This window comes from Pteropus alecto, unplaced genomic scaffold (assembly GCF_000325575.1).
Source record: "Pteropus alecto unplaced genomic scaffold, ASM32557v1 scaffold52, whole genome shotgun sequence".
Lineage (NCBI taxonomy): Eukaryota > Metazoa > Chordata > Mammalia > Chiroptera > Pteropodidae > Pteropus > Pteropus alecto.
Window position 1 is genome coordinate 4,833,834 of NW_006433941.1, and position 11,012 is coordinate 4,844,845.

The 11,012-nt window shown below is 49.7% G+C and overlaps 1 protein-coding gene across 1 annotated transcript in view; it reads right to left on the reverse strand.

The window, feature by feature from the left end:
• Window positions 1-3,094: 3,094 nt before the first annotated feature.
• The window catches only part of MYO15A (myosin XVA), a 52,245-nt gene continuing 44,327 nt past the window's right edge, over window positions 3,095-11,012 (reverse strand). Inside the window, 5 exon segments of the mRNA XM_025044396.1 lie at window positions 3,095-3,621; window positions 6,536-6,676; window positions 7,960-8,093; window positions 8,495-8,628; window positions 10,667-10,800. Coding sequence (XP_024900164.1) covers window positions 3,520-3,621; window positions 6,536-6,676; window positions 7,960-8,093; window positions 8,495-8,628; window positions 10,667-10,800 — 645 coding nt within the window. The 3' untranslated portion in view covers window positions 3,095-3,519.

Sequence of the window (11,012 nt, forward strand, 5' to 3'; positions counted from 1 at the left end):
GAAAAGTGAGGCAGGCATGAAGCCTATAGTAACTTTGGCTCCTGTCCTTTTCCAACATAGCGTAGTGGGGTGCTGCTGCTGGTGGTGGGGGTGGTAGGAAGGCAGCCACCAGGTAGTGAGAAGGCAGTCAGTTGGCAACACAGCCTAGGTTCTGGCTCCAGTCCTGCGTGGGCCATACTAAGTGAAACACCTGGGCAGAGCCCCGTCACCTTCATAATAGGCAGTTTGGCTGGGAGGGCTCAGGCCCTTCAGAAGCCCAGCACCCAAGTCTATATTGCCTTCCAACTGGGGGACTTCATACTCTGCTCACACACTTGCTTGACGGAGAGCTCACTACCTCAGCAATCAGAAAGTCTTCCTAGAGACTCCCTTAGGGAGCCCAGGCAAAAATTCAAATCACCTCTTTTCTAGATTTTAACAGCCCCTCCCATCCTAGACACTCCCATTGGAAGCTTCCATGTGCTCCTACCTGACTGTATTCTGGAGTCAGGGCCCTCCCTTCTCTGAGCCTCAGTGACAGACAGCACAGACTATAGAATCCAGCTGCCTACATTTGAATCTTGGCTAGGCCACTAAGTGGGTACTTGCTTCACTACTATGGGCCTCAGTTTCCCCATGTACAAAATGGCAATAATAGTACCAACTTTGTTGGGGTATTTTGAGGGTTAAATGGGTTAGTACAGAGTGTAAAGTAAAAACTTGATAAAAATTAGCTTTCTTTAAAAAAAAAAAAAACGTTCCCCACTCCAGACATCCATTTGAATCCCATGTGGAACATAATGATGACCAATTAGAAAGCACTTGTCCTAAAGATTCTGTCAATGCTTCCAGTTTACAAAGAAGGAACCAGAGGCTCAGAGAGGGCAAGCAACTTGCAAAAGGCCATACAGCTAATCAGCATACTGGTGTGGAATTTGAACGCAGGGATTTCTGGTTTCACAACTTGGGCCTTTAACTACCAAACCAAGATTTTATGAAGATTGTTGTGGGTCCTAGGCAGGAGGAGGCACACCTGGGCAGAGGAAGACCAGTGGGATAAGTATGTAGATACTGGAACCTGGCCAAGTCCAGTCCCCTGTCTCACAGAGAGGCAGCAGAGGTTCTTCCAGTTACTTTTCAGCATACACATATGGTGCATCCTGCTACACTCAACTGTGATTGCAAGCTTTTACCAGTTGACTATCTCAGGCTCCCATGGCACCCAGACATTTCTCTTGTGTTGTTCTCACCCCATGCTAGGCTGGAAACCCTGGGACTTGGTTCCCTCTTCTCTGGATCTCCTCATATCTACCTGGAGTTCCGGACCAATGTGGTACCCCTAGAGTGTCTGGGGCACACAGCTGAGTCTGACTTTCTTGCCATCTCTAACTCTCCACTCTGCCTCATGGGAATTGTTACCTTCTCTTAAAAGAGCTCAACTCATTGATGCCACTAGTCACCACAACAGCTGTTAAAACATGAGCCTTATGCCTTAAGGCCCAGGTCCTGAAGCCCAAAAGCCCTGATGTTTTAGTTACCCAATTCTCGGTAACAAAGTACCCCAAAACTGAGACCACAGTCACTTATCCAGCCCATAAATCTGTAGTCTGGCTAGGGATGGGCCAAGAGGTTCCTTTCAGTTCCATGTGTATCAGCTGGGGCAACTCAACCTGGAGGACCCACTTTCAAGTTGCCTTATTCACACAGCCTAGTCATATTCTGAATCCCAAAAGGCCTTTCACTTCTCACATGAGCAGAGCTACTATGGCAGGAGTAGTTCTTTCTATCTCTTTCCTGACTTACCTGACCTCCCAAATCAGCTATGTGTACTGTACTCTTCATTTTGGGGCTGTTTCCGGGGGAAGCCAACCTAAGGCAGTGGTAAAAGTGGAACAGTCCTGTGGCATCTCTTCCTTGACCTGTCTCAGGATGGTCTGATTGATTTCCCAATCCTGCCCGTTGGACTTCTTAAGTCTCTCCCAAGTTAACTTCTCCCCACCCTTGTCACCACCACCAGTGTCCATGCCACAGTTTCCCAGCTGACACTGCAGCAGCCTCTCCTGTGGTCTCTGCCTCCTACATGCACTCTGCTTTGTAGTCAGAATGACCTTTTCAAAGTACAATCTGAGCAGATTGCCCCTCACCCCCACTAAAAAACCTTTGAAGGATCTTCATGGCTCTTAGGATGAAATCCTAAATCCTTAGTGTATCCTGCAAAGCCTTATCCTATCCACCCCTGCCAGCCTCTTCAATCTCAAGTCCTTGCACTAGTAATGTCCACCTCCTAAGTAATGTTCACTTCAGGGTTCCTGTACATGCTGTTTTCCTACCCTAATCACCTAGCTAATTCCCACTTTGAGGTCTTATTCTGGTTTTTACTTTAACTGAGCAACTCCCAGTGACTGGCATTTGCCTAGTACACAGTAGGTGCTTAATAGGTATTGAATAAGTAAATAAATCCTTTTTCCAGCCAATTATGCCCCCACATAACTATCCAGATGTCCTCTCTCAAGACTCCTGCTCCCCTCCCCCACAAGTCCCCCAAAGCACCAGCAACATTTGTTTATTCTTTTATTCATGTGACAAGTATTTTTTGAGTACCTACTTTGTGTTAGGCATTGTTCTAGAGGCTCTGGAGGATATAGTAGGGAATAAACACTATTTTCTCTGTTGGATGTTTCTTCCCCTCCCCTCCATCTATTCCTAGCAAACTCCTATTCATTCTTCGAAACCCAAATGCAGAGTCCTATTCTCTAGAGATCTCTTTCCCAGACTTCTCCCTCTCCAGCCCCTGACATGAAACTTTGCTCTCCCTCTACTAGGCCACTCTCGAACCTTGTGTGGCCCATCCAGTGATGGGGGCCTGGGGTTAGGGCTACCCAAGGAGTGTAGAGTAGGAGGACAGGGGTCTGCAGGGAGAGGTAAGGACAGATGTCTCTTCTGGAAGTCTGTTCATGGGCAATGAGCATAACTAGGCCTCCAACTTGTGCTTCGTCTTTCAGACTTGTTTTCTAGCCACTCAGCAACTCTATCGAGGAATGGCGGCTGCCAGGTAAACCTTTTATTTGCACAAAAATGACCAAAGGTCGCAAATCCAAGCTGAGTGGCAGTGTGGGATGGTGCAGGGGAAACACAAGGAGGACATGTGAGGGGCTGGGATGTGGAGCAGATTTGAACATCAGACCCAGGGTAAACCAAAGGCAAAGTCCAGCTCATCCAGGCCACTGGTGTGGGGCTTTCCTGCCTCAGGTGGGAGTCAGGGGCAGGGCTCTCAGTGAGTATGTGGCAGGAGGCCCCATGGGCCAGCCTTTGGAAGTTCCTCTGGCTATCTGACCCTAGATTACATGCTGCTATTCTTTCCCAACTCTAGATGGGTTTTCTCGGGTTCCTGGGGACTTGGGTCACTCCTCCTACCACCTCTTGGTCTCCTCCAAGGTTCTGACCCTTTACAAGGATCACTGGCTCAGAGAGGCCCAGTAATTCCCCTAGGGCCACACAGCAAGCATTCTATCAGAGGACAGCTGCAGGGCTAGGGCTAGGTCAGAGCAGTGTTATCTCACTGGGGGGCAATGTGAGCCGCTTCTCCCGGGCACTGAGCATGTTCTCCACGTGCACGGCCACCACACGGCACAGCTCCAGGCCCTGCAGGAGAGACAGTGAGAGTCCACACACCCCCCCCCAACACTTGCCCAGCTAGCACCTTGGGGTAAGATGTGGTTGGGAGAGAGGCGGAGACCAGCCTCCCTACCTCCCCCAGAGCCCTGGAAGGAGCATGAGAAGCTGGAAAGAGGAATGCTGGGCTGCAGGCTGGAAGGGGCAAGCAAGCAGGAGATTAAGAACATCTGCCAGCTTTGCTGCATGTGAACTGTATGACCTGAAGCCAGTTACTTCATCTCTCTAAGCCTTAGTGGCCTCATCTGTAGGGTTTCAATTTACCCTGCCTCACAGGCTGTGGTGAAGATTCCATGGGATTTTATTATAAGTGAATCCTTTAGATCTTAAAAATATTAGTCCAGTCAATAAATGGTAACAGTTTCTAACTATATGCTGCCATGGTTACCACCTGGCACCCACGGCTCAAAATACATGGTGACCCAGCCTCAGAGCTCCCAACTGGGGCAGGGGGGCAAAAGGGAACTGTGGAAAATCCATCTGTGAGTGGTTCTCAGAGCACAGCCAATTGGAATCCCCCTGGGAATGTCCAGAGGGCCAGCAGGAACTGCTCAGAGAGAGGTTAGAAATAATGAGGGCAGCACTTACTGAAAGGCAACCGTGGGCCAGGCATTGTCCTGAGAGCTTCCTGTGTCCTACCCCTTCTAATCCCAACAGTGTCTCTATGAGGCAGACACTCTTAGATCCCATTCCACAAGCAAGGAAACAGGCTAGAACCATGAAGCCACTTGCCTCAGATCTCATGGCTGGTAGGTGGTAGGGACTGAACCCAGGTGGTAGAATGCCCGAGGCCACACTCTGAAGTGCTCTTGCTGAGGTTAGCTGTGGTTGCACCACCCTGGGGCCACCTCAGCTAATGAGATCAGAGAGTGTAAAATGGGGATCCTTCCCTCCAGCCAATCTTCCTCTCCACGTGCTGCAGTGCTCCAGGCATCACTAGGATTCCCTCGCACAGTCAGAGGTAGGTGGGAAAGGGACCCAGTTCTGTTGGCTGAATTGCTGCATTAAGATATCACTTCCTCCTGGAAGCCTTCCTGATCACCTCCCAGTACCTCTTAAGTACACCATCTCAGCACTGATCATGGTTTATTGGAGAAATTCTTTGATTTCTGTCTCCCCCATGAGACTCAGGGCTCTGTGAGAGCCAGTGATCAGGGGATTTCAGTCACTTCAGTATCCCTGCAGCCAGCGCAGAGCCTGCTACATAGAGATGCTCAATAGTTATGTATTGAATGAATGAATGAATGAATGTGTCCACCACTCTACATGCAAGAGGCAGAGGTGGCAGCATAAAGAGGTCAGGGGGGCTGCAAGGAAGTAGAGAAGCCAAAAAGGACTCCATTGGTCCATCCATCCACTTATTCAGCATCTATTATGTGCTGGGTACTGTGCTATGGACATAGTGTAGACAAAATAGACACAGCCCTGCCCTCTTGGGGCTGATATTCTGGTGGGGGAGACAACAATACATAAACAAAAAATAACTAGATGAAATGGTCTGCAAGGCATAGTGAGGGCTACTGAGGCAGAAAAAGAGGCCAGGGAAGCTGGAGAGAGTGAGCAGAGGGCCACAAAGATAATGAGAGGAGGGACAGCGATGGGGAGGTCTCCTGGGTTGGGGGCCTGAGTGCTGGGAGGGTTGGGAGGTAAGATTAAGTGGATTGTTGGTCTCCAAGGGACATGCTAGGGGTTCACAGCTGGAGACAGAAGTATGGGGGCTGATGACAGCAGATGGTTTTGGAAGCCTCAGGGCCAGAGAGGGTGCTGGGGGACAGGCCAAGACTCAGTAACATTTAGAGGCTATCTGGGGAGGAGGCCCCAGGAAAGGAGCCCAAGAAGGAAAAGGTTGTTGGCAGGTACAAGGAGGCAGGTTTGCTAAGGTGGGAGCTCAGAGAGGAGGGTTCTGGGATGCAGGCCAGGCCAGAGGGTAAAGCCAGAACTAGGGTAATCTTGGCAGGAAAAGAATTGGAGTGAGTAGAAAGCTGACTGGGGAGCCTGGCCCTGAGTCACAGGTTCACCAAAGGGCACAGGAGGCCATAGGGGTTCTGTTCTGGTCCTGTCTCTCAGAGGCAGAGCTGGGGCCATGAGAACTCTTCTCTCTTGCCCTGAGAAATCAGTCCCTTCAAGGCAGGCCCTGGCATGCGGGGAAAGGGGTATGATCCTGGGCCCAGATCTTGAGGAGGAATGTGGTAGACTGGCAAGGGTAGACGTGTGGGTCCCAGCCCCAATTCTACCCCTTCTGTGAGCTTCAATCATCTTTCTAACAGGGTGAGAACCCTGGTCCTGCCCTACCCCCAGCAGTCTGTGATTCTTGGACAGGAGCCTAGAGGTCAGCCATACCTTTAGGGAGCAGCCACAGTTGCTGCATGTATGATTAGGGACAGGGCCAGTGGGCTTGTTTCCCTGTCTGTCACATGGGGACCCCACTCTCCTCATCCTCAATTCCAGGCCCCAGAAGCCATCTTCCAAGCCTCAGCCCAGGTGAACTCCTCAGACTTTCTGTGTCCCTGCCCTCTCATCAACCTTCTATGGCTCTCTAATGCCCTCAAGAGAAATCCCCAGATTCTTAGCTTGACATTCAAGGACTTTTAAGACCTCTCCTGCCCTGGCTGTGTCCTCAGGTTCTCCATCAAATTCCTCACTATTCTGTAAAAACCTGGAGCTATTTCTCATGATCCCGCCACTAAGATGCTTCACTGGAAGACCACCCTAATGACCTGCAATTCTGTGCAGTGTTAGGTTAGTTCTGTCCCCTGCGCTGGGTCAGAGGCTCCCTGGGTCACAGCTGACTTATCTTGGAGCCAGGCTCAGAGAAGAGCCTGATGAGCGGAATAAGGGAGTGAGGGGCTGGGTGACAAGGCCTGGGTCCTGGGGCAGGACTCACCTGCTCCAGCTGCAGCTGCATGGTGCACTGGGCTGCCACATCCCCCAGCACAATCTCCACATAGGGGTAGCTGGAGCTGGCTGTGGGTCGCTGGGTCCGTGTTGACTGGATCTCCTTCAGGGGGAGCTTCACCATCAGCTCCTGTTGGGGAGGGGAGCAGACAGGCTTATAGGGGAGATGGTCTCACACACCTTTACCCCTCCCCTGCAGATCAGATCAGTAGGAAGCAGGATGCCCCGGTTGGAGTACCAGTTCCCCAGTGACTTACTATATGACCTGGAGCAAGTCAATGCCTTACCTCTCTGGATCTCACTTGTAAAACTGATTCAACAAGATCTACAGTGTACCAGGCACTGTTTTAAATGCTTGGGATCTAGGGGTGCTGCAGATGTGGTGTTGCCCTGACCTTCACATCAACGCTGCTGCTTAACACCTGTGCCTCATTGTCTGGAGCTTTCTTTTTATCCCCAGGAGCAAACTTGGAGCAAAAAAAGGAAAGCCAGAGCAATGAGAGTTAATGCCTTGGTTAATGTGGTGGCTAGACACTCCAGCTCCCTTGTACCTAGGCTAGAGGGCATATTCTGAGGGGTGTGTTCCATGCTGTCTCCCAGGGCTCCAGTTACCAAAGCAGGAACTTGCTTGCTAAACACCCTTCCCAAGGTGTGTTCCCAAGATGTGTGAGACATCCCTTCCTAGTTATACTTTCTCACTCCACTGTATCCTAGAATCACCTCCAAATAAACCACTTGCCCCAGAGTCCTCATCTCAGGGTCCAGTTGTAGAAGAAGAACTGAAAAAGGGGGTAACAGGTCCTTTTTGTTATGGACTTAATTGCGTTCCCCCAGATCCATATATCGAAGCTCTAATCCCCCATACCTCAGAATGTGATTATACTTGAAGATTGGGCCTTTAAAGAAGTAGGCCCTAATCCAACCTGACTAGTGTCCTTATGAAAAGAAGTTTGATCAAAACAAAGACACCAGGGATGCATGTAGAGAATAGGCCATGTGAGGACACAGGGAGAAGACAGCCATCTACAAGCCAAGGAGAGAGGCTTCAGAGGAAACCAACCCTCCTGGCACCTGGTTCTTGGACTTCTAGACTTTCGAACTGTGAGAAATTTCTGTTGCTGAAGCCCCTAGTCTGTGATACCTTGTTATGGCAGCTGGAGCTGACAAATATACTGTCTGAATGCTTAGTATGTGTTTTATCTCATTTTAGGTTCACAACAGCCCCATGGGGTGGGTTCTATCATCCCCATGCTCCAGAGGAGGAAATGAGGCTTGGAGAGCCGGGGAGATGTGCTCAGGGTCACACAGGTATAAGTGGTGGAGCTGGGCTTCCGCCTGGAGATCTCAGCTCCTCCGAGGGGTGGAGCTCAGAGGAGGGGGGTGAGGGGGCAGTGCCAGGCTAATGCAACTCACGTGGGTCTCAATGCTGAGAAAGTTGAGGCCGTTCTGGTTGATGGCAAGAATGCAGGGGGCCAGCACGGCAACGTTGCTACAGCTCTGGATGAAGAAGAAGGAGGAGCCAAACATGGGTGAGGCACTGAGGAGGCCTGGAATGAGAGAAGGGCAGTCAGAGTGAGGGACTCATCAGTGACAACCAGAGCCCTCAGCTGCACAGCTGCCTGCTGCCCATGTCTTCTCTCACTGTGGCTGGCAAGGAGTCCTCATTCTGGGTCTCCTCCTGCCTCTCCAGCCTCATGTCTCTGCACCTTCCCCTCTCTCCACTTGTAGCAATTCTCCCTAATTGCCAGCTCTCTCTGCCCAAGGCCACCCAGAGACTCAGTGGTGCCTTGGTGAAAATTTTAGAAAGGTGTTCTCTCTAGGCAGCTCAGCTTGGCTAACACCGAAAATATCTTTGTGCAAAGAACATAGTTTCTCCATCTTCACCCTCTAGAATCCCCTCCTCAGCAAAGCCCCCTATAATTATTTCCCCCCAGCCCTTGACTCTTACCCAGAAACTGGGCACGGGCCTGGTGGGGGCTGAGTGCCTGTGTCTGCTTCCGGTGCTGGCTGACCAGGTTGAGCCAGGCTGAGCTGGCCATGGTGTGATATAGCTGGGCCGGGATGTACTCCTGTATCTCTCGCCTGGACGTGGTGGGAAAAGAGGTCCTGAGTGCCCATCATTGTCACTACAGGTACTCTGCACACAGTCTCATTCAATCCTCACTGCAAGGCAGGTATTCAGCAAAACAGCTGCGATCTTTGCACCTCCCTGGAAGACTAAATGCTGGAGAGTGCAGATAAGTTGAAGATGGGCGTAAAGTGCTCACACAGTACCCCGGCACACAGCAGGTGTTCAATTACTGCTGGCCAGTACCACTAAGCTCCCTGTTTGAAGATGAGAAAAATGAGGCTCTGAGAAATTCACTGACTTGTCCAAGGTCACACAGTATTCAAGTGAGTCTGAGTTAGGAGACTGAAACTTGAACCCAAGGCGGGTTCATCCTTTATAGTCCCTTCCTCCAAGAAGCCCAGGCCAGAGGTCACCAGGTTGCGGAGAAGGCGGAAATACCAGGGGAGCTACCACCACCACAGGTCTGAGTATGGAGCAGAGGAAGGCCGTACCACCTCCCACTCGCCTCCCGAGGGACCATCAGCCTCCCACCCTCACTCCAGTCCATTCTCTCTGACTTGTTGGTTCTCTCAGGGCAGCTCCTTTGCCTCTCAGGACAACTGGAAAATACCAACAGCAGTCCCAGTACATTCCAGCTGCCCTGGGCTGCAGACCGGGGAAGGTTAGGAGAAAATCCGGGGAATCCCCCTCCCCCAAGAGACCCCTCCACTGGGCACATCTTTCCTTCTTCACACTGCTGGGGTCAGAGCCTGGCATCTGGACCCAGTCTTCCCAAGTTTGTATCCTGATCCCCACCCCCCCCCACCACCACCTATTAGCTTGATAAGCTTCAGTAAGCCACATAAACTCTTTGGGCCTCGATGCCTCATCTGTATAAGAGAAAGTAAAGTGCAGTTGGGAAGATTAGCTAAGATAATGCATGCAGAGTGCCTTGCAAAAAGCAAGAAATCAATGATTATTTTTAACTAGGGTTGGAATTATACCTTTATGTGCTTCCTGTGCTTTTTGCATAAAACTGTAACATACTAAGCCCTTACTGCATTATGAGCACTAAGACATACACTGTACATACATTATCTTACTATTATTCATACCAGGGATTCTCAAAGTGTGGCCAAAGGCATGGGAGGTCAAAGCCATTTCCATAATAACACTAAGATGTTAGTTGCTTTTTTCCCTCCTGTTCTCTCACAAGTGTACAGTGGAGTTAGCCAGAGGTTACATGACATGTGAGCCTACAACAGACTGACTGCAGAAGCAGATACTAGAATCTAGCTCTCTTCTATTAAGCCAGATGATAAAGATTAGCAAAATGTAAAACAGTGGCACTCTTCTCACTAAGTTTGTTTTGGAAAATACAATTTTTTTATAAGTTATTTATATTAACATGTAATGTTAATTTATATTATTTGTATTATAATTATTCCTTATATGTCATAGTTATTATAGTTATTTATGTTAACATGTAATATCTTTATTTTTAAATTAATAAATCAATATTTTAAATTGTTTTAATTTTTAATATGGTCACTATATTGATAGATGCAATTCACATAAACAAAAGCTCTTTGGGGTCCTATTTTCAGGAAGTAAAAAGGTCCTGAGACCAAATCTGAGAAGGACTAATTTATCACCTCTTTGAGAACATCAGTTTAAAGGCTGCCTAACACCCAGGATTTATTCAAAGAACCTTCTGTTGTTGGACATTGAGGTGGCTGTTGTAGGTGACCCTGTGGTAAATGTTTCTGTGGCTAAACCTTTCTTCATGGTCATGTGTATTTCCTGGATCACAGGGTGTGTGTGTCTTGAAAGCCTTTTCATCATTAAATTTGCTCTGAGCTATTAATACCAGCTGGAAGCAGTGTGTTGTGGGAAGAGGTGGAGTCCCAGTTCATATGGCGAGTTGGAGGACTTCAGCCCCATGGCCAGGACAGCCCCTTCCCAGTCTGCCTGCTGGTACGAGAGGGGTACACAGGAGCCTGGGATGGCCAGCTCTGAGGAACAGGGTGGAGTAGGGGTGGGAGGGCTGACAAATGAACAGGTGCTCACACACTGGGCGGGTAGAAGTGGTCCTTGGCCCGGTGCTGCAGCGAAGCCAGCTTGGACACTTGCTGTAGCTGTTGCTCGCTAGGCCGGCTGGCCGGCACACTGCTGAAGAGGCCCTTTAGGTAGTCAGGCAGGACCTGTTGGGGAGTACTCCAATGAGGGCCTGCAGGCAGGCATGCATTCAGGCATTCAATCACAGGAGATGTGCAGATACAAAATTTTAATGGTTCTAGTCCCATTTGCTTCTGGGGGTTGAGTGGCCTGCCACTTTCCTGGGCTTTGGGGAAAGATGACAGAGGCATGTGAGGGTGAACTGTGAGGGCCTTGAAGCCCATATAGTAGTTCCCAC